Source organism: Populus alba, chromosome 9 (genome assembly GCF_005239225.2).
Source record: "Populus alba chromosome 9, ASM523922v2, whole genome shotgun sequence".
NCBI lineage: Eukaryota > Viridiplantae > Streptophyta > Magnoliopsida > Malpighiales > Salicaceae > Populus > Populus alba.
Genome location: NC_133292.1, coordinates 12,293,205 through 12,320,041, shown reverse-complemented (window position 1 = coordinate 12,320,041; position 26,837 = coordinate 12,293,205). Strand labels below are relative to the sequence as shown.

General features: G+C 36.2%; 4 protein-coding genes and 1 pseudogene across 7 annotated transcripts; 3 read left to right on the top strand and 2 right to left on the bottom strand.

Annotated features, from left to right (window-relative positions):
• The first annotated feature begins 2,259 nt into the window (after positions 1–2,259).
• Positions 2,260–4,397, top strand: LOC118032332 (uncharacterized). Its single transcript, XM_035037009.1, has 3 exons — positions 2,260–3,829; positions 3,946–4,197; positions 4,282–4,397. Exons 1-3 carry the CDS (start codon positions 2,260–2,262, stop codon positions 4,395–4,397), a joined length of 1,938 nt encoding a protein of 645 aa, XP_034892900.1.
• Positions 4,398–5,064: 667 nt separating this feature from the next.
• LOC118032414 (strigolactones hydrolase CXE15) lies at positions 5,065–7,438 on the bottom strand. Its single transcript, XM_035037128.2, has 2 exons — positions 5,556–7,438; positions 5,065–5,445 (listed from the first exon to the last, which is right to left on the bottom strand). The coding sequence occupies exons 1-2, from the start codon at positions 6,239–6,241 to the stop codon at positions 5,139–5,141; spliced, it is 993 nt and encodes a 330-aa protein (XP_034893019.1). The 5' UTR covers positions 6,242–7,438; the 3' UTR covers positions 5,065–5,138.
• A 133-nt stretch (positions 7,439–7,571) lies between these two features.
• Positions 7,572–10,044, bottom strand: LOC118032417 (uncharacterized). Its single transcript, XM_035037129.2, has 4 exons — positions 9,684–10,044; positions 9,537–9,573; positions 8,235–8,318; positions 7,572–7,866 (listed from the first exon to the last, which is right to left on the bottom strand). Exons 1-4 carry the CDS (start codon positions 9,996–9,998, stop codon positions 7,814–7,816), a joined length of 489 nt encoding a protein of 162 aa, XP_034893020.1. The 5' UTR covers positions 9,999–10,044; the 3' UTR covers positions 7,572–7,813.
• Positions 10,045–11,140: 1,096 nt separating this feature from the next.
• LOC118032418 (uncharacterized) lies at positions 11,141–15,289 on the top strand (annotated as a pseudogene).
• A 1,235-nt stretch (positions 15,290–16,524) lies between these two features.
• LOC118032419 (serine/threonine-protein kinase TOUSLED) lies at positions 16,525–25,883 on the top strand. Of its 4 annotated transcripts, none has more exons than XM_073411212.1 (17): positions 16,525–17,579; positions 18,506–18,595; positions 18,804–19,010; positions 20,434–20,484; positions 20,671–20,778; positions 20,851–20,895; positions 21,659–21,728; positions 21,835–21,901; positions 22,292–22,358; positions 22,862–22,928; positions 23,521–23,618; positions 23,725–23,904; positions 24,074–24,284; positions 24,445–24,709; positions 24,907–24,961; positions 25,239–25,400; positions 25,504–25,883. In XM_073411212.1, the coding sequence occupies exons 1-17, from the start codon at positions 17,310–17,312 to the stop codon at positions 25,597–25,599; spliced, it is 2,109 nt and encodes a 702-aa protein (XP_073267313.1). In that variant the 5' UTR covers positions 16,525–17,309; the 3' UTR covers positions 25,600–25,883. The 4 variants fall into 4 exon arrangements, with proteins under 4 accessions (XP_073267313.1, XP_073267312.1, XP_034893024.1 ...); XM_073411211.1 differs by having other exon boundaries at positions 16,530–17,579; positions 18,798–19,010; XM_035037133.2 differs by lacking the exon at positions 21,659–21,728 and having other exon boundaries at positions 16,532–17,579; positions 21,789–21,901.
• Positions 25,884–26,837: the final 954 nt, after the last annotated feature.

Below are 26,837 nucleotides of genomic sequence, written 5' to 3'. Positions count from 1 at the left end.
TATATATATATATATGGAATTTTCATTGATATATTCTTGACATATTAATTAAAATTGCCCTTTTTATAATAAAACAAAGAGTAGAGTATTTCATTTCATCTCTCTCAACCTTGTACTGTTGTTGATAGAAAAATCAGTATCTGCTTTCTTTTCATCTCCATATATTATATTAGGTAATTACAATCTCCTTTTATTTTTCATGTTTATACTCTTACTAATTAGAATATTTATTTTTTTATGATCACTTTAGCCTTTTGGTTCTTATGCATGTATATATGTTGTTAGTTGAAAGCACTTGCGAACAGTTTGATGAACAATTATTTTTATTTTTTCCCTTCAATTAATATTTGCTTTACTTCTGTATAGATTTGTTAAATTCATGCCATTAGAAGAGCAAGGGAAAGAAAAGAATGGTGACTGATAAAAGATTTTTTTTTCATAAATTTAATGCCCTTTTCCTTGAATGTTTTGTGATCTAATTAATTAATGAGTTTTCCCATTTAGATGGCTTTTAAAAAAATTGTTTAATCCACAGTTTTTTTTACTTTAACATTAATTATTTATTTTAAAACACAACTACTTCACTACAATAACCTTATCTCCTTGGAAAATTAAGCTTGTTATAGCCGGTTTACTCAAAATTACTCAAAAATTTATTCAAACACACACATTCATATAGGTTTGCTAAATTATGAATATATATATATTTTTTTTAAAAATATTAAACAAGCTAGCAATTCTCCTAAAAAAGAGTATAGATTAGCACTTTAAAACAATCAATTTTTAATTAACTTACTTAAATAGTACTTTAGATTTGAATTAACATAAGGTATTTTATAAGAGACATGTATATATTTCAGAAATAGTAAAGACATAACCAGAATTAAATAGTAGATGAAATCTAAAAAACAAAAAAAACAACCTATCTTTATATGAAACTATATATAAAATCATAAAATTACTCTGATAGATTAATTTTGATATGGTAAAACTTGTATCACATATTGGATTAATTCTTGGTTTGTAATAAAATAAAAACTAAAGTACTCTATCCCATCTCTCTCAACCTTGCAATGTTGCTGATAGAAAAATCAACTCTCTTTTCATCTCCATGTTGTATATTATCTAATTACAATTCCCTTTCGTTTTAATTTCATGCCTATGCTTTTACTAAGAATATTTTAGATTTCTTTATGATCAGTAGAGCCTTTTGGTTTCTGCATGTATGTTATTAGTTTAAAGCATACGTGAGAATATAGTTTGATTAGAATTTAATATTGATATTTATTTTCTTTTTGTTGAGATTTGCATCCATCATTTAAATTTGTTAAATTTAGACGTCATTTGAGTATGCGGTGCAAATCGTGTTTTCAAAAAATTCAAATTTTTTTTTATGTTTTTGATTGTTTTAATATGCGCTAATTTGAAAAATAATTTTTTAAAAAATATATTATTTTGATGCATTTCAACATAAAAAACACTTTAAAAAATAACCGCAATTATATTTTCAAAGAGATCCTTATGCCATTGGAAGATCAAGGAAAGAAGAAAAATGTTGCTCGGTAAAAGAGTTTCTGTGTTTCATAAATTTAATGCCTTTTTCTTTGAATGTTTTTGTTAATTAATTAATTAATCTACCCATTAAGATAGCTCTTTAAAAAAACCGTTAATTCCATTGTTTTTTGAATTTAACATTAATTATTCTTTTAAAATACAAGTACTTCGAATTCACTATATTAATGACCTTATTATCCTATTGATGAAGCTTGATATAGTGGATTTATTGAAACAATTTTGTCACCTCTAAACTTGAAACTAATCATTAATATGGTTCCTTTCAATTTCAAGGTGTTCTACGTAAAAAAAAATTCTTATAAATTTACTACGTAATTTAATTAATAGAGAAAATTAAAATTTCAAATTAATAACCTATACCTCAAGTTTTGTTCTCCAAAAAAAAAAAAAAAAGATTATAGAGCTAGCAAAACCCCATGAAAAACTTTATCAACTTTCTTTCTTTTTTAAAAAAGAAAAATATATAACATTTTAATTTAAATACGATTGACAATTATGCATTATTAATATATTTTTTTGATAATTTTGATAAAATATAGGTAATTTAAAATAGTCTTAGTGCTTTTATTATTCTATCCTGATAGATATTACTCATAGTAGTACTGCTTGCATTTCTAGCAATTCTTGTATTGACTGTTTTGCTTCCTCTTGTTTATTTTTCAAGTTTCTTCTCCAGATAAGAAAATGGCACGATTAAACGATGACGTCACCTCCGTCAGCATCCATGAGTATGGCGTCTCATTGGATGACAGAAAGAGTAAAGTTCAATGCAAGTTCTGCGACAAGGTGGTGAGTGGATTTTATCGACTAAAGTTCCACATAGGAGGTGTTAGGGGCGATGTTGCTCCTTGTGATGCTGCTCCCCTTAATGTCAGGGAGCAATTCAGGAGGCAAGTTCTTGAAGCGAAAGGCAAAATTCTCGCTCAAGAGTCAGAACATCCTAGGAATGATCAAAGTGCAGCGGCAGTAAATGCATGGACAGGAGGGTTGCTGGTAGAAAGAGAAGGAGAATCACAAACCTCGGTTTCAAACGAAGTTGCCGAATACTTCCTCGAAACGGGGATCAATGGAAAGCTTTCGGATCCGCCAAGGTTTCAGGGGATGTTCGGTGGAACCAATTCTGATGAACTTGAATTTGAGGTACTAGAAGAAAAGTTAAAGGACGTGCAGGAAAAGGTGGAAACAATTAGAAAAACATGGGCTTCCAGTGGCTGTACCATTCTGATGGATGAATGGGTAGATGGAAATGATCGATGCTTGATCAATTTCCTGGTAGATTGCCCGGATGGTCTTGTTTATCTGCGGTCAGCTGATATTACAGATATAACTGGCAACACTGCTGCCTTGCAGAACTTATTAGATGGTGTTATTGAGGAGGTTGGGCAACAAAATGTTGTTCAGGTCATGACTTGTTCCATAACAAGCTGGATGTTTCCGGTTATCAAGCAGATTAGGAAGAGTCACATGCACATTTTCTGGGCCGTAAGTGCATCAGATTGCATGGGTCTCATGCTAGAGAAGATCGCTGCTGTAAATGACATTAGAAGGGTGTTGGATGAGGCAACAGGCCTTGTCAGGTTTGTTCACAACAATGCAGCAGTTCTAAAGATGTTTAGAGACTTCACAGGCTCTGAAAGGGAGAACCTTATCAAGCCTTCAAAGATGAGGTCGGCAATTCCCTTTTTGATCCTGGAGAGCATCCTCTCCTACAAAGATGAACTGAAAGAAATGTTCACTTCATTAGAGTGGAAATCTTGTTTTTGGTCAAAGAAAGTGGAAGGCCAGGAGGCAGCTGGTTTGGTGAAGAGTTCTTCTTTTTGGAAGAGAGCAGGAATGGCATCGAAGGCAACAACCGCACTCATCCGTGTTGTTGACAAGATCGGTGTCGATAATAAGCCCTCGATTGGCTTCATATATGAAACAATGGATCAGATAAAGGAGGCAATACAGTATCAGTTCAGAGATAGTAAGTCCGGACACATTCCGCTGTGGAAATTGATTGACGAAATATGGGATGGTTTTCTTCATAGCCCTCTCCATGCTGCTGCTTACTACCTAAATCCCACCTTTTTTTACAATAGAAATTTCCATCTGGACACTGAAGTCTCGAGTGGACTTCAATGCTCCGTTATTCGGATGGAAAACGATCAGCGTATTCAATACCTTATTAATAAACAGGCAGCCCAGTACTGCCGGGCCGATGGCGATTTCGAGAACGGATACGCTGAAGATGAAATAAACAATGCTCATCCAGGTAAAGTAACTTCTTTCAGGATTCTTTGAAAATTATTTCTAGCATTCAGTATTTGGTCCATCATGTTCTTGAGTAAGGCTACATTAAACTTGTATTCTATGTAACATCAATTGCAGACCTGTGGTGGTCGGTCTATGGTAATCGCTGCCCCGAGTTGCAGAAACTCGCCATTCGTATCTTGAGCCAGACTTGTGACGGGTCTGGCAGATACAGCCTAGACAGGAGTGTGGCGGAGAAGTTGGTATGTAAAGAGCAGAATCAACATGAACAACATCGTCTCCGAGATCAGATGTTCGTTCGGTACAATCTGCAACTCGTAGGAGCCAACAGAAAGAAAAGAAACGCGGGGGGCGATATTGATAGCGGAGGTCCATCAGGATCTCAATCTAACAAAAGGCGGAGACCAGGGTAAGAAGTATTAACAAACTCTGATAACATTATTTCCATTGTAGGGAGGCTCCAGGTAAATGATCTTAGAAGATTGTTTGCCCCTGAAAGAAGACAAGCTGCAGATTTTTGCCTTCCTGTAGGCTACAGCAAAAACATTTTACAGTTCATAGCAGTTTAAGAAAGAGCTGTTCAGTTACTTTACCGATCCCTTCATTTGGCAAGTAAATTTGCACAAGGATTCATCATTCTATTGTAAATGCTACCAAATTTTGCCTTTATCTTTGAATTTCTGGTGATTTTTGAGTAATGAATTTCCTAATTGGATGGCTCCATTTTTAAGAAATAATTCCTGTTGTTTTTATATTTATTTAATCATTTCATCTAATTACTAGTTTTTGAATATAGTGACTCAATCCATATTGATAATAAATTTCTCAGTGGATTTGATTAGAGCCACTTTATGCCGAATCCAGCTCTAAAAGAAATTATCACTCGTTTTATATGTGCCCATCCTTTATTTTAAAGTAATTATACTGACATATGATTATTATTCTTTTGTAATTTCTCCCTTGTATAATCATAAAAAAAAGCTATGGATAAATTGCTTTAAAAAACTCCACAATATTACCGTAAGCTTTATGATATAAATAGTTAGCTTTTGGAATGATGAGATTAGGTTTCTAGGGAGAATACCAGGGCAGTTTATGAATTTAAGAAATAGAATAATTAAACCCGGTTTAATTTTTAGTGACTGAAACACCAATTTAAAATTTAATCAGAATAAAGTTTTATGTTAAATTAAGTAGGAATCAACCTAATCAACTTGCTAATCATTAAATCCCATATAAGAATAATAAAAGTTAATATCATTTTATTTTAGCTCATACAAGTTTATTATAGTGGAGGTGGCAAACAGGTACTAGGTGGATTTTTCAACAATGAAAGTTTTGATGATTTGCATCAGTTTAGTAGCTGGTTCGGAGTTAGGGTTAATGGTAAAGAACCCATGTTGCTGTCCTTCAAACTCAACATACTGGATATCTTTTCCGCATTCTTGGAGTATCTCTGCATAATCCTTGGCTCGATCTTTGAGCAGATCACTACCTCCCATTACTACCAGGATTGGATCAAGTTCCAGTGGTTCAAGACTCCGGCTTTGTGGCCCAAATGGGTTCACCAGTGGATGATCAGTTGTATCTCCTATGGGAAGAGACAGCCTCCAAAACCTAGCCACATTTAAATGAAAAAGTAACTTCTCAGGAAACCAAGTAGTACTCAGAATATAGATTGATTCGAGTTAAACGTAATGGTAGCGTGAAAAATGGTGTGTACAAACCTGTCTATAAGGTCCCAATTCAGGAATGCTTCTTTCGGTCCCTCGGCCTCTGATTTACTCTTCACTGTCCCACCAAAAAAGGGTGCCAAAAGAACATAACCCCTAACAAGAACCGGAGCCAACTCTGGTGAGCCAGCTCCTAACCGAACTGTCAGGTTATGAGCAATGTTCCCACCAGCTGAGTCACCAGAAATGAACACCTTGCTGAAATCAGCAACATCGGTCAACCAGGTGTCCGGCTCTTCAGACATAGCTTGTGCTTGGAGCCATTTCACGGCCATGTAACCATCCTCAATGGCAGCTGGGAGCCGGTTCTCTGGGGCCAGGCGATAGTCAGGCGAAATTATCACAGCTTGGAGGTCCAAGGCAAGCTTAAAGCAGTAATTCTGGCAGTTAGGCCAAGCACGGGAGCCAATGCAAAAGCCACCACCATGGATGTAGTAGAAGATAGGGAGCTTTGTGGAAGAGGGGGAAGCTGGTTTGTAGAGACGGAGGTGGAGATCATGCGTGGAGTCAAAGAAAGCATCTTTCCAGATAACAGAACCATCATCATGGACAGGAACTTTGAAGCTTGGTTCAGAAGAACGCCAGATTGTGCCATCACTGTACACGCGAAGGACTCCACGGCATTCATCAACCTCATATGGCTGCTCAGCAGCGGCGGCACCGGTAGTTATGTTGGACATCTCTCTCTGACGGTGAGGGAAGACTTGAAGAAGTGGGGATTAAGAAGGAGAGGGATAGAAGCACAGAGCTAGAACAAGGAAAGAGTCAAAAGAGCCGGCTTTCTGTTAAGTCTTGGAATATCTTTATTAGACAGATGGCTTGTTGTTTCTGGATTTTTGTATGGTTTGGTTGGGCAGGACAAAGTACTTTAGATGCTTCACTATTTCACTGTTTGTGTTTGTCACATACTGCCAGCAGAGAATACCAATAGACTTTCTTTCTTTGTGGATTACGTGGAGAGCATTAGAACTCTAACAGAAAGCTGCAAACATCTACCCTAAAAAGATAAATTAGACTTGTCATAAGATAGAAAACAGTCATAAAACTAGCAATTTATTGCAGAACCATATACCGCTTGGCTATAGATCAAGCTCAACAAAGCCCTGCATTCCCAGTCCACTACCATAAGAGGAAACAGAATTTTGTCTGTGTTAAACCGAGGAGATGCACGCCATTCTAGTGATTTTGTTTTGAATTCCAAGCTGAGAAAATTGTATCTGGAAAATAGACGGTGGATTTCACAGTACGCTGAAAGGTCATGCTAGGGATACTAACAGATCAGACACATTTACAATAGCACCAGCCTGTGGTGGTTTTGGATCAGTTCAATTTCTAATCCATTCTTCTATCATATGGTTTCTTATCTCTAAGATGCCTCGTTAATTCAAAAACAATCTATAGCAAACAAGACTCCAAGGTCACGCAGAAGTAAAACTGCAATTTTAGTAATAACATGCCAATCGGAAAGACTAACAAAATCCAGCAACAAGACAAGAAACTTACTGCAACTGGGAAATTCTCTACATAGAAATAATTTCTGATCATTTTAGAATAATTTCCAATGCCCTGTGCTCGAAGTTCCTACGATAGTTATTTTCATTAAGAATATAGTTCTCTCAAGGTTGGGATGCATTCTTAAAAACGTTACCCCGATTAAAAGAGAAGGCTGACTCAAAAGTTTTAAAATAACTATAATCTACGAAGCAAACACTATCAACTGATGTTTAAGGCCTAAGGGATATTTCAAGTGGGAAATTCACTAGAAAATGCTGACAAATTTCATATCCACAGGCCCAGCTTGCGTCATGCAATAATATTATTTTTTTCTCTCCATGGTGCCGAATAATGTAAGGATTGCTCACAGTCATGCAATAATATTTTTTCTCTCCATGGTGCCGAATAATTTTAAGGATTGCTCACATTCAAAGAACAAAACCAAAGGGCAAAAGAAATAAAGAAAGAAACACAATGAACTCCCTTTTCTGAGAAATTCATCTGGCCAGCTGGAGATGGCTTAAAGAATCAAATGATCTTAAAATTAAAAGATAGCTACATTAGTATTTACATTTCTGCTATCCCCACCTCATTGCAATTACATAATAAAGTTGGATATGAGAGACGAGGGAAAATAATTTACAGAATATGGAAAATTAAATATAAAAAAAGTGAGGAACTGGAAAAAAGAATTAAACCTTCAGCAAATTTGTGTTACAGGCCAAAAATATGTGATTCATGCAGAATACATCTCAAGTTCATAAGCGTTTGGAATAGCCAGAACCTGCACACTTCTTGCAGAGTATCAATCCTACAAAGGCAATCAAGAGCAAAAGAGAGTGAACAGATCAATTAGTTTGCGATTTAATATGTCCTTGTCACTTTGAATTTAAAATTGAGTCAAATTAGATAGCGCCTAAAACTAACATTTTCTCAACAATCAAGAGTGAAATAATATCCACTAGCAAAATTTTTCTATGTATGAAGCTGGGAAGTTATATTTTTGCATCTGAATGCACTAGCTGGTTATATAGAATTAACTAATGATACTCTATAATGGTAATCAAGAACAGAAGTGAGGTTATCAATCATATACTAAACCAAATTTACTTTAAAGACTTGGATATCAAAAAACACCATTGGTGCTAGTGACAGCTATCTGAACATGAGAGATTATACCTGCACCCTTGCACACCCTGCAATCCATCAAGCCTGTTTCTTGCTTCATCTTGCCATCATTGCAAAACACACATTTTGTGCCACCTATACACCATAACGAGTTCAATTAAGACACACTCTTTCCAATTAATGCAATAATACAATGAGAACACAAAATTAATAGGACTTCTGCTAACAGCGAGAGAAGGCTGCACATAATAGTCAGTTTTGAACGTAGTGCTTCTAACTCATCTAACTGATAATTGAGCTAACAATAAGCTAAATTGAGTTGCTTTCTCTCTCGCTCAAATTCAGGTCTCACAGCCAAGCTTCCAGTGCAGGTCTCCATTAACAGTTTGTCAAACTATGCTGCGATAACGAATTCAGTCGCAGAGTGGAATCTCACCATTGTTACAATTCACAAAAACAGATGAGGACTTGAGGTCCCTCACCCCACCGGGCTATAGTATTTCATACCAACTCATGGTAAAGTGCGGTTCAAAATAGAACTGGGAAATAGCAACTCGTATCCAGAGGAATTCACAAATAATAATACTTAACAGCATCTTCTATCAAAATGCAGGCATGTCCCATTTCCAGAATCCAAAAAAAAAAACAGGACTTTTACAAAACAATACCAGCTTCAAACCAAGTTGATTTTCAAAACCACACTTCCTTTAAATTCTAAATACTTCATCAAATTCCATCATGTCAAATACGGATGTCTCTCCTCCCCTGAGAAGGAAATAGAAATCAAAAAAGGATCAATCTTGAAGAGTTAATACGATCAACAAATTGACCAGGAGCAAAGAATACCAAGGACTTCCTTGGAGAGAGGTGGTATTTTCAAGAATGACATGATTACAAAACTCAAACACAACACTGAATTGCCAAGAAAAACCCAAAACGTTGGCACTAAACAGACCTGTTTAACTCAAAATTAAACAGAAAGCATCCATTTCAGAAACAGGTTAATTATTGAACACATTGGCTTAAACTAAATAGTAAAGATACCAAAACATAAACCAAGAAATTGACACAACGGTCACAAAAACACCATCACTGACCCAAATTGACGCAATAAACATCGAAATTTGGTGCCTTCGTTTCAATAATATAACTCTAATGTTCTAAATATTGGCAGTCCTAAAACTTCAAATTTATGAGTCCCTAAACTATTCAACATTTATTAGTTCACTTTGGTGGGATAATTCATGCACTCATTGTTAACATTTCCATAACAAGCAATTAAAAGTAATGCTTAAAGCTTTCATCAAACATAATCATCAAAACCCGAAAAACTAAAAAAGAAAAACAAGTTACCATTTCCTGCACACCTCTCACAAGGCACGGGATCCCCCTGCAAAAACCCATTAAGATTAGTGAATCAAAATCTAAAATTTTTCAGCACTTGTAAAACTAAAAGCACGAGATGAAGGAAAACATGAAAACAAAAAGAATGCAGATTACCTTCAGGCCCAGGAACAGGGAAAGAGCAATGGCAGCAAAGACACTGATAATAGAGAGGGCAGTTTGGGTATCCAAAGGAGTATCCAAGCCACTGAGCAAAAATTGTGGCTGAAAAAGAAGGCTTGGTGTGGCTTGGTGGTGATAGAGTTTATAGTTGCTATTATGGTTGATAAAGGAGAAGCGGGGGAGCGAGGGGGTTTCAGGCTTTGAGGGGGGTTGTTTTGGAAGAAAGTGACGTGTTTTTGAAGAAGAAGAGGAAGGAGGAGAGAGAGAAGAGAGAGGGTGGAGAGAGGAGCAAGAAGAGAGTGGAGCCATGGATGGACGAGAGGAGGAGAATTTTTGGAGGCCAGTGGGAATGAGTTTTCTCTTTATTTTTCTATGGATTAGTCATATATATTTGGTCCCTTTCTTTTTATTATTATGGTCCATATGATCTTTTTTTTTTAACTGGTCTCTCTATTCTAAAACGTGTTTAATATGGTCCCTTCGTTCAGCTTTCTTCCAATTTTCTATATATATATATATATATATATATATATATATGAGCGCGTGTTATTTTTTATTGCATTTATTGGCTACAATAAGAATATATAAAAATTATATATAAAAAATTTATATTAAAATAAAAAGTAAAAAGTAGGGAGCAAAAGATTGAATCAATCCATAACACCCATTTCTTTATCGATAAAACATTTTATTATATACATTTAAATAGTTAATAATGTGTGCTTTTATTGTTTGTTTTGGGCTGCATTTGTTTTTGTTTCTAGGTGTTTTTATTAAAACATGTTTTCTTTGAAAAATTATGAAATTGATTTTTTTTAGTTTTGTTTAATAATTTTGATATATTGATGTTGAAAATAAAATAAAAACTAAAAAAAAATTATTTTAATATATTTTTAAACTAAAAATATTTTTAATATAAAAAAACAGAAATTATTACACTCCTAAACTATCACGAATCCAAAACATAATTATCCTATTTGGTACACTGGCTTTTAAAAGGATTCTAGTCACTAGGTTACTAAGTGAATTTATAAATCAATTAAGGTCAAATTATATTTTACAATAATATTCTTGATTTTAACTAAATCAATTAAATTATTAAAAATTCATTAGATTAATGAGCTTCAATTAATCAATATTTTTTAAATTTAACCTAAAATCTAACCTAAACCTGACTTTAAATCCTAATTTCTTAAATTAATCATCCATATCAGATCAAGTTTAACTACTATGATTCGTAGTGCATGACTGTGTAAGAAACATCATGGTTTTGAAGAAAATGTGACAGAAAAATTAACAGACTTTGAAAGAAGGATGTAATTGAATAAATGTCTAAAACAACAAGCAACGTATAATCAGCAACTACTATTCTTGGAACTCACAGGATAACTAGATAATATACTAGGGACTAATTTGAGGTTTTTTAAAACTTTAAATCAGAATCAAAACCGCTTGGATGGAACCGATTTGAATAAACGAACCGACACGAACCCTAGCTGACTGAATCTCTCCTCCTGCGCTCGTCATAAAAATCAAATTAGGGTTAGATTTTTCAAAATTAGGGTTTTTTAAATTTAATTAATTAAATGGCAAAGAAAGAGAAGCGAAGAGCGAAAATCAAAGTAATAGAAGAAGAAGAGAAGCCGAAGAAATTTGTAGCGGAGGTTAGTAGCGATGATGAAGAGGCGAATGAAGATCTGAGCTTGAAGATTGTAGAGAAATCACTGTTAATGCGAGCGGCGAGATTGGCTGAAAACGGCAACGGTTTTGTCGTTCTAGATGATGGTGGTGGTGGTCGCGACGGTGGTGCGGTGGAGATAGAGTCGACGTTGTCAATGGAGGCTGAATCGGCGAGTGCGGGTTCCCGTGGGGTGAAGAAGAGGAAAAAGAGAAAGAATGTTGAGAAGAAGATGGAAGTTTCAGTGAGTTTAGTCTCTTAGAGCTTGATTATTATTTTTTTCTTAATTCAATTGATTATTTACTACTATCAGAACTTGAAAATTGATTAATTTTGGTATTAAGGATTTATTGTTTTTTAATTATTGTGTACTTAATTATGTGTAATTAGGTTGTTACTGCGAAAGAAGAGGAGGTGGATAAAATTGAAGAGGCGGAAACAGTTGACAACGCGGAGATAATGGAGAAGGCAGAGAAGAGTGAGAAGGTAGAGGTAGACGAGGCTGCAGAACTGGTTGAAGATGGTGGTGCTAATGCAGTTGAGGACTCTGTTAATATTGTGCTCCGAAAGCTTCTTGTGAGTTAAAAATATTTGTTGTGATCTGCAATTTTGAAAGAAACACTTTTTTCATGGGAAGGCTTAGATTGGTATCTCTGTTTTACTTATTCTGTCAGCGGGGGCCAAGGTACTTTGATACTCTAGATAGTGGCTGGTCAAATTGCTATAACTGTGGGGAGGAAGGTCATATGGCGGTGAACTGTCCGACATTTACAAAGAAGATTAAGCCATGCTTTGTTTGCGGGAGTTTGGAGCATGGGGCTAAGCAATGCACTAAGGTTTGTGAAGATATAACTATTCAGAAGTTGGTGACTTGTTATTTATTTATGAATTTTATTGTTTAAATGTTACACATGTAGGCTTTGAGTTTTTTGATTTAGACATGTGTGGTAAGTAGCCTCTGAATGTATTTCTCTGCAGTTGCTTTGAACCACTAGGACCTTTACCTTCCCTTTATGAAAATATGGATTAGTTCCTTCATTTGAAGTGTAAATATCATAGATGAGAGCAAACTATAAAAAAACAGAATCTTTTACCTGAACAAAAGAACACTGGAACGACTGAATATTTTGTCTATATGTCTATGTTTGTGTTGAGATTCTATGTAAATGGTTTGGGAGTCGAATAATCTGCTTAATCTGGGTTTTGTTATGCTTGACTTTTTATGTAGGGACAAGATTGCTTTATTTGCAAGGAAAGTGGCCACCGTGCAAAAGACTGTCCAGAGAAATATAAGGGTACTCATCAGAGTTCAAAAATATGTTTGAAATGTGGGGGATCCGGGCATGAGATGCTCTCATGCATGAACGATTATTCTGTTGATGATCTCAAGGTTGTTCTACCTTTTTCATCAGTGGCTGCCTAATTTTTTTCCCTTTCCTGCATGCCTACAAGTTTGTGGTCATATTCTAATTTGAATCATTATCATTATTGTTTCTTATCTTCTTCTTCTTTTTTTTAATTTTTTACCATCATTCAGGAAATACAATGCTACATCTGCAAGAGTTTTGGCCATTTATGTTGTTTTACCTCTGGTGATGATGGTCCAAGACAAGTTTCTTGCTACAGATGTGGTGAACTGGGTCATAATGGTTTGGTAAGTCCCATTCAATTCTTTCAATATCCACATGTCTCTCTTCATGGGCATCTCTCTTTGTGCATTCTGCATATACTTTCATGCTTATGGTTAAGGACAAAATTTTATCTATAAGTGCACTATACTTTCTTGGACTGAATGCATGCTGACATGATGTGTGGAAAAGAGTGGTACTGTATTTTGTGATTTTAGGTTTAGGTGTGTCAATATGATAGTTTCTATATTAATATCCCTGTGCTATTTGGTTCAGCTCTGACAATATTGTTTTACTGTCTCAATTGCTGATAGTTATTTTTTCATGATCCCAGTAGATGTCCAAGCAATGGTGGTTTAGAATTTTAACTTGTGCATGGGTGTTGGCGAAACTTTCTTTTGCTGATGTTTTTCTTTCCAATTGTCTTGGCTTTAATTTTTTCTCTCTTGTTGTTAAGTTTGCAAGTGAGGGACATTATATCACATTTTGTACATACGGTGTGGCTTTCTAGATAAGTTGTTCTTTGATAATATATGGTCTGGAGTTGTGCCTTATTTTTACAACCTACATGACATTAACATTCTTGGTGCACATGTTTTTATACTGCTAATATATGATTTTGTTTGTGCAAGACACCTCTTGTGGCTACTTTGACATTGCCCATGCTTTGGAATCTCTGTTATGGGATCTTGACAAATCCCCTGACATTGGCATATGTTCATTGCAACATTGTTTCTCTTCACCCAACTGTTCCTGAGATGTTTTGAACCTTTTTTTTCAAAATTTTCTTGCTGGTGACCAGCCTTCTTTCAATGCATTGGTATCAATCTATGTAGGACTGTGGAAGGTTTCATGAGGAAGCCTCTATGACAGAATCACCTAGTTCATGCTACAGATGTGGGGAAGGAGGGCATTTTGCACGTGAGTGCACCAGTTCTGCTAGGGTAAGTTTTTCAGCAAATATGTGTATCTCTGTCTGAAGGTTCATTTATATGCCACTTAATCATATTTCATTTCTTCAGCATCAAAAGATTATGTTTCCCTTCATAGAATATTGTGTATGTTCCCCAAAAATATAAGTAAAGCGAGTATTTGTTTACCATAAGCAGGGTGGGAGGAGGAACCGTGAATTATTAACCCAGACTCTAAAAGCTCATAGAGAAAATAAAGAAAGCTTGGGAATTAAATCTGCCCCGCATGATCTTGTCAAGGCTCATAAAAATAGAAAAACCAAGTCCGAAGAGAAAGGCTTTACAACACCGGAAAAATCAAAACGCAAAGGTTGCCACATTGCAGAGCATCTAACAAACTCATCTCAGTCAACACCAAAGAAATCAAAACACAGAGGTGGATGGATTATGGAGGATCCTGGAGATGTATCTAAAACAACACCAAAACAATCGAAACATAGAGGGGGGTGGATTACAGAGGATCCTGGAGATGTATCTAAATCAACACCAAAAAAATCAAAACACAAAGGTGGATGGATTACAGAGGATCCTGGAGATGTATCCTGGTCTAATTCCAATAACCATTACAAATCTCCTTCAACACCTTCTTACAAGGGTCGCAAGAGTTCTCCTATGACTTCTGGCCATCATATGTCAAGTTCTCAAACTTTTAAGAAAAATAACTGGAGTCATTCAGGAACTTCAGCATTCCAAGGGTCGGCAACACCTTATCAGCACAGATATTCAGCATCCATGTTTGGCAACACTGGCAATGCATTTGAAAACTCTGGCCATGCATACAGAAACTCTGGCCATGCATACAGCAACTCTGGCCATGCATACAACCACCCCAGGCATGTATACAGTCACTCTGGCCCTGGACACAACAACTCTGGGCATGCACACAGCAACTCCAGATACGCATATAACAACTCATGGTATGTGCACAACAACTCAGGGCATGCATAGAACACCTATGGCAACTCCGGTTACACATTTGGCAGCCCTGGCAATGCTGGGATGAGGAGAGACAATGGTTGGTGGTAGAAATGGGAATTATATTCCAGCTACTGAAGAGGGGAACTCAATTTTTTTTCCAGGAGTCATCTGAGTTATGTAATTTTTTGATCCCTTTAGCCCAAGTTATTGACAAATCATTTTTTCATACATGGGTTCTCTTGTTCTAGTGATTTATATCTTTTCTCAATGCATGTATCCTCACACCTTGCTGTAACCTTTGTAGGATAGGTAGTGGTTTAAGTTGAGAGGAACTTACTTTTACCCCATTCTTTCTGAAAGAACTTTGTTGATTTATTTATGTCAGAATCGTTGTCAATTCTTGAATCCCAGGCTTCCAAAAGATCACTTCAGAAGTTGAAATTTTGGAATATTCAATGTTTGATGATAGGGGACTGAACATGATTCTCTCTTTTCTGTGTTTATTTCAGTATCCGTTAGTTACAGTTTTAGCACCATAAAATTCCCCTCCTTCCTTGCTAGGAATACTGCATCTCTTGCCGGATTGCATATAAAAGAAACAACACAGCAGAAAGGAAAATCTCCACTGAAAAGAACAGAAAAACCGAACAGAGACAATAGCTAAATATTTTAGCAGGAACCATCTAGTTATTGTCAGCTGGTGGAGAAGAGTGACATGCATCCCATGTAACTCCATGATCGCTCCAGGATCAGCCTAGCAAAGCAGATGAAAGCAGTTATTCTTAAAAAGACCGGCAGGCGGCGGAGAACAAGGTGGACAGAAACTCAAAGCTAAGCTCACCAACAGGGTAAAGAATTGCTCTAGCCCCTTTTACACTCCTCACCAGCAGAACCCCACCTTCCTTCATCTACTTCCTTGCATGGCCTAGAATCTTGACTTTGTCTTCTTTGCATGTCATGCAACCAAAGCAGCAAAGAATATGCAATCATATTCACCCAGCTTCTCTTTTAACTTCTATGATTATGTTAAAAACAAAAAAAAACTTATTCTTATCAACCTTACTTTAAAATCAACCATAATTGTTAAACTTGGAACGAGCTTTGACATGATAAAAAAATCCTCACCCGAGTTGTTAGATTATTAGATCAATTTATTAGTTATTGAATCGATAACTTTTTTTTTAAATTAAAATAACAATCTTTTTTTGTTTTTTTTTTTAAACCGCTTGGATGAGATTTTATAGAATTGAAACCTAACTTTATCTTCTAAATCACAAGTTTGCTGGCCAACCTGTATGCTCAAAATTAGGATATTGTCAGCCTGTCTACAATCTGGTTCACGTGTTATTTCGGCACAAGTGACAAGTCCTATCACAGGTTACACTGTACCAGCCCAGATGTCATGAAACCTTAGTCCAAACCATTGCACAGTTTTCTTTTGTACGGGGTGAAGCAAGCATAGCTCATTTCATGAGGCCTTAGCTGCGTATTGATTGACCCATTTATTTCACTTCTCGAGAACCTTTATTTAAATTCATGACCTCTCTATAAACAGGGCTGTACTTGTGAATCGAGCGTACAAGATTACACTCTAGTCATGTTTTATCACCAAGAATCACAACGAATTTACTATAAATTGATTGAAAACAAGAGAAATTTGAGGGTTTTAATTGAGATATTTCCTTTCCTCCCCTCTTTTCTCAAATCTCAACAACACAAGTAGCGCAAAAAGATCAATAGAATAGCTTTAAAACCAACGAGTGGTCTTGCTCCCATCACATGCCTTGCTATCAAAGACATTAGGCAGATCTCCCTAGCCCTACCCCCCTCATGCCCCAAGTCACAGCACCCTCCCAATCCATCATGTCCTCATTCCTTGCCATTTCCTTCTATCCTTTCCTTTCTTGACCTAACCTTTTCAAATTCTTTACTCCACAACCCTCTCCAGCACTAAACAAAACTCCACAACAGTCATTATTCAGTCAGTCTCTTTCATTGTTTTTCAATTCAAAATAGTTAAACAAAACCCATCTACGCAACATATCCCATGACCAAATCAAAACCAGTACACAGCCACATACCCCGTTGACACTCAGTTTTTCCTTTGCCCAGAAATACACTCAAAACGAAAATCTTTTCAAAAAAACCAAGCCAAACCAAAGCCTCATCATTCTTTACTTGACCTTGCCCTTCCCAGGTTATTCCTGTCCTTACCAATTCCCTCACCCCCTCTCTGATTCCTCTTTTCTTTACTAATCTTCAAAACCCTAAAAAAGGACCCTTCTTTAGTCTCTTCTTTGATCATGCCCTCTTTATTTCCTTGTAAAAATCACTACTTTTCCAAAACCCTTGATTCTCCCCACATAAAGCTAACATTTTAGGGTTTATTTTCCAATTCCAAACCTAACCCATTTTTCTACGCACAATGTCGGATGATATGTTAATGCATTTCTCTTCAAACTCTTCAAACCAGTCAGACCAGTCTTTGCCTACTAAAATTGCTAAACTAGAAGCTCGTATGGCTGGCAAGGTACCTTCTGTCACTCCTGCCCCCCCTGTTCAGCTACAGCAACAGCAGCCGCAGCCGCAGCATCAACAACAACTGCAACAGCAACCCATTTGGTCCTCTGTTTCTCCTGGTCCGAAATTTGGGCCTCCTGAGGAATTGGCAGAGTCTAGTGATTCTGACGATGATGTAAGTTTTTTCATGTGTCATTGTATTTTATTTATGTTTTTGCTGATGAGTTTGAAGTGGGTTTTATAGAAATTTTGAAAATTGTGGAGTTACGTTGGAGGATAATTACATTGACCTATTTGATATTTCTTTATTGAATTATGAATCATTATATGTCTTGTTTGATCATACTTTATATATGCCAGGGCATAACATCTTCATATTGATTCCATATGTGCTTGTACTTTACCATACTTTGGTTGAAAGTTGAATTGATTGCTTGGTCTTCTTTTGTTTGGACTTTGTAAGGAGCCTGTAGATGTAAGTGGAATTTTTACGCATCGATAATATATGTTCCTGATGGGATAAAGTGGACGGTGATTTTACTTGAGAAAGTAGTTTTCTTTATTTCTGAAACATGGTTTCTTATATTTTCGTTTTTCTGGTTTCTATGTGTGGGAGTTTAAAAGGATGGCTTCTGTGAGCATTCTGCTTTGTGTCGGGTTAGATAAAACTGACAATGAATAGATATTCAAGTTGGAGTATTTCTTCTGTAAAAAACATTTTAGCAAGGTTCCTGTCAGTTTCTGGCTTTGTGATTGCAACTTCTTTTTGCTCTTTATACACATAAAAAATCTGTTGATCTGTTGCAATTAGATTGGGATGGTGCACATGGAATTTTTTGAGTATGCGCTCTGCACTTGGGTAGCAATGCTACATGTGCAGAAAAGCTTATCATTTTGATCAAGGAAGTTGATCAAACCTTTTTGTGAAATAAATATTTGCAATTTCTACTGGATTGGAAATTGGCAATTGGCAATAAGTTTTTGTGCATTGCTATCTCTTTGAGGCCATCTTGTTTGCATAAAAAATGTCTCGTTACAGTAACTTGTCAGTTGTTCATTTTTCCTGATCCATGATTTTGTCTTTTTTATTCTTCTATGCAGAATGGTGGGGAATTTCTTATACAAGCAAACACTCAGAAGCGCCAGAGATTACAAGAAAACAATAATTCAGCTGTCATCGAACATCTTGAGGTAGATTGATGTTAGACAATCTACTTTGGTCTGAAATGTAAAATTGTTTCCATGTCAAGTGCTTTAGCCCATATCCTTATATAAATTTTTCTAGGTTTAGTTAGATATTGCTTATGGCTGTTTCTTTACCATAAATCTTCCTTTTGAATTTCATTTTAGGCAAAATATTTGCATACTAATCTCTGATTAAAACAATAAAAAGACACAGGCAGTGAATGATGGAAGGCAAAAGACTGGGGAAACTGAAGAGACCAAGGGCAGTTCTGATACAAACAGGAAAAAACAAGGTCGTGGCAGGGGTCAGTCTAATTCTGGTAGAGGTCGTGGTTCCAGAGCTAATGATCAGATTAGATCACAAGTTTCTGTTTCAACAGCCTCACCTTCAAATGGTCAGCTTGAGAACTCGTATCTCAAGGTATATGCTCTATCTTGACAAATTCTACTAAACCCTGGGTTCCTCTAATTAACAAAATTAAGTTTTATTGTAGATTTCATTTCATCATTGCAAAGAAAAGGGGTACTCCTTTTAGGGGCTCAGTTCACCTACTCTTAATTTGGTATAGGACAAAAAAATATGTATTTATGCCTCAACAACGTAACCTATCAATGTGTGAAAGAGGGAGTTTCCACACCCATGGGGTGTGTTGGAAACTTTAAAGATGCGACTGCACAGGTTGAGATGCAAATGACTGAATGAGCCAATTTGCTGATCATCTGATAGATTGAATTGCTTGTATGGTTGCGCCACTTATACTTTATGTCATTATGTGTGCATTTAATGCTTTTAGATCCATTAATAGGTCTGAAAGTATGTTGGTAAGGAAGAAATTTATTATGTGCTAGGGAAATCTACATCTGGTATTTCATTTCTGCAGCCAGGCATGCTATGTTTTTTTGTTTGAAAATGAGGATATTAACTACATTTTTGAGGCTCTAGATGAGTAGCTGCAAAGTTTATTGAAGAAGTGAGTTGTAATAACCAAATCTAAAAGGAGTACATTGCACTACCATACCCTTTTACATAACTGAAGGGGATATTTGCACATATAAGACTACCAAAATGAAGCAGCAATTTTGTTTCTCCCTGTAACATGGTGCCTTTTGATGTCAAGATAACCAATTAATTTTTTTTTGGAACCCATCGAGAATTCACTAGAAAGGAAATGCTCATTGTTTGATGAGGGAACAAACCAGATAAGACATCTTGGTGGCTATGCTAAACTGTGGTAGTTACCTGTGGCAGCAGGGTACCTGACTGATGGTTGCCAGTGAGGAACAGATAGTGAACTTCAGTAACAGACTTAAGCCTCTATGGGCAGATGACATATGATTTTAGGGGGCTTGTCCAATTGTCTTCTAATTTGAATTCTTATTTGGCAACGACTTTCATATGTTTCATTAAGTATTTTGATTAAAAATACTCTTTAGTTCTTTTTCCTCAAATCAAACCCTCCTTGTTTTTAGTAACTCTTATACTATTCATTTAATGTTTATTATCATAACAGTGATATGTGATTGCAGTGACTGTAAATGAGGTCATAAAAATAGTCATGTGTCTTTTTATTGTCATGAGTGAGTTGATCTGATTTGAAGGCCATTTATCAGTTTTCCCTTGGCTAAGCTCTATGCGGCGAGTGCATTTGAGTTGTTTCTTTTTTGAATTCATTGCTGTTTCTTCCTTTTATTTATTTTTGTAATTGACTGTAAGGAACTAAAGAGCACAGCCAAAAACATTTATTCATTCATACTTACCTCCTATGCTGCAGCTTAATGGTGAGAAATATAGGATGCAGTCTATAGAAATCTATTTAGAATGACAGGTAATATTCACTATGCAGGATAACAGGCCCAAAGAGCACTTCAGAAATGATGATCACATATCCTTAGAGGTATCAGTTGTGTGATTTGGTATTGAATTGTTTCTATTCATAGAATTCCTGCATTTTGTTAGATTTTATTATTGTTCTTGTTGTTTCCTTTGCAATTTGCAGAATGGTTTCCTCAAGGCTCAGGGTGCTTCCATATTGCATCTTTACGTGCAAATCTAATCCCTTTTTTTTTTTAACTTAATTTAGGAGGAGCTTGCATCTTTACGTGCAAAAGTTTCCATTCTAGAGGAAGATCTTCGTAAATGTCGTCAAGAGGCCTCTAATAATCATGATCTCTGCCACCAGTTAGAAAAGGTATAGTTTTGCCATTACTTTATGGATTTTGACTATCCGCTATGCTAATACTCTTTTATTTTATCTGCACAGGAATTGAAGGAGCTCAAAGATTATGAACAACAAATGAAGCCAAAGGTATGCTATTGGGAGTTTGGTCTTTATCTGTCTCTCTCTCTCTCGTGCTGATTAAATAATATATAGTAATAAAATTACCCAAATGTTTAAAGTTTCTTTGCATGCTATGATACCATATGATTCTTAGCAAATTGGTTAAGCTGTTGGCTTCAAATTTTGTGAGCTTTACTAAAGATTTACATCGTTTAAATTGGGAACAGATTAAAGGTGGCAGAGATTAATTTTTGCTGTTTAACAGTGAATGTTTAAATGGTTCAGGAAGGTTCTGGAGACAATGAAACTTCAAAAGAACTAGACATTTAATGTTGTTTCAGCAGAAAAGGACTGACTTTATTCTTGTTAGATTGTACATTTGCCTATTTCAATCATCTTATGTCATCACCTACAAAACAGAATTTGAGAGCCAAATATAACAAGATTGAGGCAGACATGCTATGTTCTTCCCTCTTGAATGTTATGGTAGACTTTGTAGTGGATGGGTTTTTCTTTGCTACTATGATAATACATCAACTGTTATAAAGGTTGCCATAGATTTTTTATGGGATGCATTTGCAAGGCAGTTTCATAGTGGCATAATGTACTAATGCTCTGCGATTGAAGTTGTTTTTGAGAAAATTGTTGAAGAACTCAACCAGTGTTCACAGTTATTATCAACTCTGCAGTCTTAGGCATGCATTCTTACAATTCATTGGTGAAGAGTTCTGTGCTTGTTGATTGGCCTGATTTGAAATTGTCAGTTAATACCATCTGCACATGACTCCAGTTTGGAATCCTGATACTGATGTTTTCATTTCTCACTGGGAAATTAATCTGCTTCCTCATGGAACAGTGTAGTAAGTTTGTGATTAACAGAGTTGTAACTGTTTTTAATATTCATTTCCTTCTCGATGCAGAGAACGAAAATTATATCTGATCTGCTGATATCTGTTTCAAAAGCAGAGAGACAAGAAGCCAGGATGAAAGTTCGCCAGGATTCTTTAAGACTTGGCAGTGTGGGTGTTATCAGGTATACCCACATCTTTTAAGCTTCAACTAAATGTGCTTGAATGGACCTTCATCCTCCCTTGGTGCCCTGTCTGAGTGATTTAAAAGCAGAAAGATGAAAACAAATATTGATGAAAAAGACCACCAAATGTAAACAGCATCTGGACAGCAGGGAGCTCAAACAAACTTGGACCATGATCTCTTGAACTTTGTATTATCCCTATGTGAAGTTTTGGATTCTATAACATTTGCATAGGCTCTAGAATGATCATGTTTGTTCACACAAGGCCAATACAATCTACTTGGAAAAACACAATCTATAACACCACCAAGTTTTGGATCTATAACTTTCGCGAGTTCCTTACATCCTTCACTTAATATGGGAGTTCTCATGTTCTTTTGTCCATTTCAGAGCTGGAACTGTCATATCTGAGACGTGGGAGGATGGGCAAATGCTGAAAGATCTAAATATTCATCTTGTATGTTGTAGTCAGATCTCTCTCTCTCTCTTCCCCCTACCTAGTTCATTTACCTTCATATAGCTCAATTTTTCCTTCACAATGAATTTTTTTAATGTGTTTTCAAGGTTGTGTCCTTATAAACTGAATTTTCCCCCCTACTAAATTAAATTACAGTGCATTTAGAACACGTGAAGCATAAGTGGATGTAGAAGACAAGGATTGAGGCATATCTTCATTCTTTAAATAAAATCTGATAGAAGTTGTTTTTAGGTTAAATGCCACACACACAAATGTATGTTTGGTTTATGTATACACATATCTTTAATGTTCTTGGTTTTGGTAATTTTCTTGATGGCTCATACAATAATCATTCTTTGGAATGATTTTTGCTGTTTTGTCGCTATGATTTTCTGTTGTGTTTTTTCAGTCTTTAGTTTCAATAGGCAATAATTCCAGTTAAGGAATTATTTAATGAACTATATTTATGGTTGTAATATTTATTTTCATGATTTATTTTTCAGAGACAGTTATTAGAAACTAAGGAGGCTATTGAGCGGCAGCGGAAATCATTGAAGAAACGACAATCTGGTAGAACATATTTCTTGTAATATTTGGCAATACCTTCTTTTTACTCCTTCTGCATACTTTTGGCCCCTTTCAGACTATGATTAAAGCATACATATGCATATAATCTTATGCGATCTTTGGTCACAAGGGCATTATGACTGTCAGCACTCTAAAATATTGGCATGTGCCTCTGGCTACAAGAAACTATGAGAAGCTTTTGTGGATTTCCAAGTTACCCCCATAGATATGATCTACTTCCTGATAAGCCTCATGCTTGCTGTCATGCATGCCTACATACCAATATGTGTATGATAATGTATTGCTCAAATGTTGTCCTGTGTGTATAATTTCGTAGCTCAGGTGGATTTTGTTTGACCTTTTGGTGCTAAATGGTTTATTATCACTTGTAACTGCCACCCCCTGCACTACAGGGTGACAGACTGATGTCTCACTGAGGTGCCGTGGCCTCAAACACCAGCAAAAAATGTAACCTATCAACAAGTAAATGAGAAGAAAATAAATGCACGCTTAGTATTATCCCCTCCCTCCCCTGTTACTTTTTGTTTATGGAGCAACCTCCTGAGTATTAACAGTAGTTGCTGTTGCTGTGAAGACAAGGGTGATGGTACAGATGCAGAATCAGGAGTACAAGAAGAAGATTTTCTCATCCAGGATGAGATTTTTAAATCTCGTCTCATGAGCATGAAGCGTGTAAGTCATTCTGTTATCTCCATGCTGCAGTTGGTAAGGATTGCAAAAGTTGGAAATGTTCATTTATACATGCTTCCCTTGCAATTGAGTTGTTGGTTCACTGCAGGAGGAAGAGACTGTTTTGCGTGAAAGAGATCGCTATGAACTGGAAAAGGGACGGCTCATACGTGAAATGAAACGGATACGAGATGAGGATGGTTCACGTTTTAATAATTTTCAGATTTTAAATCACCGATATGCCCTTCTAAATCTTCTTGGTAAAGGGGGATTTAGTGAGGTTTACAAGGTCAGAACTTCGGCAAGTCAGTTCATTTGATGATTCAAATATTAACTACTGCTTGTTTGATCAAGTTTCCTATTTACCATGACAAAAGTCTAGATCATTTTGTTGCCATCATTGGCAATTGTAAAAGCATATTTTTTTGCAGTGATTTGAAGTGAGAAATTTCCAGCAGGCTTATGATTTGGTGGACCATAGATATGTTGCATGTAAGCTTCATGGTCTGAATGCTCAGTGGAGTGAGGATAAGAAGCAAAGTTACATTCGGCATGCAATGCGGGAGTACAATATTCATAAGACATTGGTGCATAATCATATTGTTCGGCTTTGGGACATTTTTGAAATTGACCAGAATACGTTCTGCACTGTCTTGGAGTACTGTAGTGGTATGGCATTTAATCTCTTGACAACTGTTGGTCTGTTTATAGTTTGATTTATAGTAGACTAAAAACTCTCAATCTTTTACAGTATCCAAACATTTGAGTTATAGAATTTGCCTCCAGTACTCAGATTTCTTCTTTTCATTTACCCATTTTTTTTTCTCAGGTAAAGATCTTGATGCTGTTCTTAAAGCTACACCTGTATTACCTGAGAGGGAATCTAGGATTATTATTGTCCAGATATTTCAAGGCCTTGTATACTTGAATAAAAGAGCACAGAAGATTATCCATTATGATTTGAAGCCTGGTAATGTTCTTTTTGATGAATTTGGCATTGCAAAAGTTACTGATTTTGGTCTTAGCAAGATTGTGGAGGAAGATGTTGGATCACAGGGAATGGAACTTACATCTCAGGGAGCTGGAACGTATTGGTGAGTAACACTGCTGTTTGTCATTTGTGATTTCTCCTGGATGTTGTAAATGTTCTGTTCTTGTTTATTTTTCAAGACATGAATGCACTTGCACTAATTTACTAGACATCTCTTTCACTCGTACTAGTGATAAAAAAATCTTTTCTAGTTTGGCTACCTGGGCAACATTTTGATTCTGCTTTCTTTTGTAATTTTAGGTATTTGCCACCAGAATGTTTTGAGCTCAGCAAGACACCTTTAATATCTTCAAAGGTAAGTGAACTCTATTTTCTCCCCATCGAAGACATTTAGTCACAGCCAGAGCCAAGAAAACACAATGCATTTTTCTGAAACGAGGATTTCTCATATTTTTGGGTCTCATGCTCCTCTGAATTGTGTGCTCATCAGCCTTTCAGTGGTTGAGTCAGTGGTTGAGTCTGTTTAGTCCTTAAGAATTTCCAACAGTTGGTTATCACCAGAGACAATCAACTGCTTAAGCTTCGTGTATTTTATTTTAACCTTCTTTGAAGTGCTCTTTCTTGGGATACAGGTTGATGTCTGGTCAGCTGGAGTACTATTTTACCAAATGCTCTATGGCAGACGTCCCTTTGGGCACGACCAAACCCAAGAACGAATACTTCGTGAAGATACAATTATAAAAGCTCGCAGGGTTGAATTCCCTTCAAAGCCTACTATCTCAAACGAGGCAAAGGTGAGTGACTTGTTTTGGCAGTTCTCACTACGTGTTTGCTTGGGTCTTATTTTCACTGCCCTGGCCGGACAATGATTTTGTACATATTCCTGATGGATTACAGGATTTGATTCGTCGATGTCTAACCTATAACCAAGCAGATAGACCAGATGTCTTGACCATTGCTCAAGATCCATACCTTACTTACGTAAAGAGGTAAAGAGTGTACAAAGTCACAGATTAAAGATTTGTAGAGGGCGGGGAGGTGGAAGATTTCCTTTTGGCCAAGCTGGAAACAAAGTTGTTGCCGTAGAACTTGGAATTTTGTATAGGTTGTAAAGATTTGTAATTTTCCCGTGCTTTTTCAAGGTAACAATTCTAGGCAGCTGCTCCCCCGGCCCCTCCTAGTTCATTTTTGTTTTGTTCGTTGTAATTCTTGCCTGTATCTTCTCCGCCTTCTGGAAAAAAGAAAATGAAATATATAGATAAATCGGTTCAACTTGACGGAATGGTCAGTAGGCAAGCTTGGTGCTTATGCCAAACCTAACTTTGCTTGCTCTTGAGAACCGAGTTCTTTGCTATACAATTATCCATCACCAGCCTGCTTCAAAGAATCCAGCCCCACTAATCGCCTCCCTCCCCATGTTTGGCATGATACGCAGTATGCACGCACACAGTCCGTATGGTATTCAACACCCCATCCTCATTTGATATCAGTCCTCGCAATGTTTTGATCCATGCATCAATGGAGGCAAGCGAGCACGTGTGTTGGAGACTAACCATCGTTTTAATACTAAATTTATCATTCCTGAATATGTTTCATGGATATAAAGATGGAGTTATTAGTAAAAAGTAGAGATAAAATCAAATGCCAGTAGGTTCCTAGCGGTAGTGAGATTGTTGCATTTGCAAAAGGTCATTGTTCAAATATTCTTCCAAGAATTCGAGTTTAACAAAATAATCTCATTTAATAGTTCCATATTCCTGTGGTGGTAGCTAATTCATTTCATAAATACAGTTTCTTGAAGTCCAAGATATGATAAAATAATGTGCTAAAAATTATGCATCTGAATTTGGATGCTAGCCAGCGTTATATGGAAATATAAAGGTTAATATTTAATTTATTTTTAAAATAGATAATGCATTTTTTTCATATTAAATGGATGTGTATATCACAGGATCGATGTTCGCAGCCAGAATATTGCCTCAGCTAATCATTAGGGCTTGTATTACGAGGAGAGAATGACCAAAAAATCATGTCCATTTAGAGCTCCTTCGTGCCTCCACCTATCGGATATGCAATTTGTTCACTTAACAATTCAATTATTCAATTGAATAGCAATTCAATTTGTTTTTTTTAATGAATCAATATCTTTTAAATAAAAAATTATTAATTCAAGTTCATCCAAATTTTTTTTGGGTTAGACACTAAAAAAAATCTTAAAATTATGTATTAAT

What these genes read in the sequence shown, in the direction of transcription:
- LOC118032332 (XM_035037009.1), top strand. Translation starts at nt 2,260, where the DNA reads ATGGCACGATTAAACGATGACGTCACCTCCGTCAGCATCCATGAGTAT. An exon ending in AATAAACAATGCTCATCCAG is followed by an intron (nt 3,830 to 3,945) that starts GTAAAGTAACTT and finishes CATCAATTGCAG; the next exon opens with ACCTGTGGTGGTCGGTCTAT. An exon ending in GGGCGATATTGATAGCGGAG is followed by an intron (nt 4,198 to 4,281) that starts GTCCATCAGGAT and finishes TTTCCATTGTAG; the next exon opens with GGAGGCTCCAGGTAAATGAT.
- LOC118032414 (XM_035037128.2), bottom strand. Translation starts at nt 6,241, where the DNA reads ATGTCCAACATAACTACCGGTGCCGCCGCTGCTGAGCAGCCATATGAG. An exon ending in AATTGGGACCTTATAGACAG is followed by an intron (nt 5,446 to 5,555) that starts GTTTGTACACAC and finishes AAATGTGGCTAG; the next exon opens with GTTTTGGAGGCTGTCTCTTC.
- LOC118032417 (XM_035037129.2), bottom strand. Translation starts at nt 9,998, where the DNA reads ATGGCTCCACTCTCTTCTTGCTCCTCTCTCCACCCTCTCTCTTCTCTC. An exon ending in TGAGAGGTGTGCAGGAAATG is followed by an intron (nt 8,319 to 9,536) that starts GTAACTTGTTTT and finishes TATGGTGTATAG; the next exon opens with GTGGCACAAAATGTGTGTTT. An exon ending in CAGGGTGTGCAAGGGTGCAG is followed by an intron (nt 7,867 to 8,234) that starts GTATAATCTCTC and finishes TTGCCTTTGTAG; the next exon opens with GATTGATACTCTGCAAGAAG.
- LOC118032419 (XM_073411211.1), top strand. Translation starts at nt 17,310, where the DNA reads ATGTCGGATGATATGTTAATGCATTTCTCTTCAAACTCTTCAAACCAG. An exon ending in AACAACAAATGAAGCCAAAG is followed by an intron (nt 20,896 to 21,658) that starts GTATGCTATTGG and finishes ACATGACTCCAG; the next exon opens with TTTGGAATCCTGATACTGAT. An exon ending in ATTGAAGAAACGACAATCTG is followed by an intron (nt 22,929 to 23,520) that starts GTAGAACATATT and finishes GTTGCTGTGAAG; the next exon opens with ACAAGGGTGATGGTACAGAT.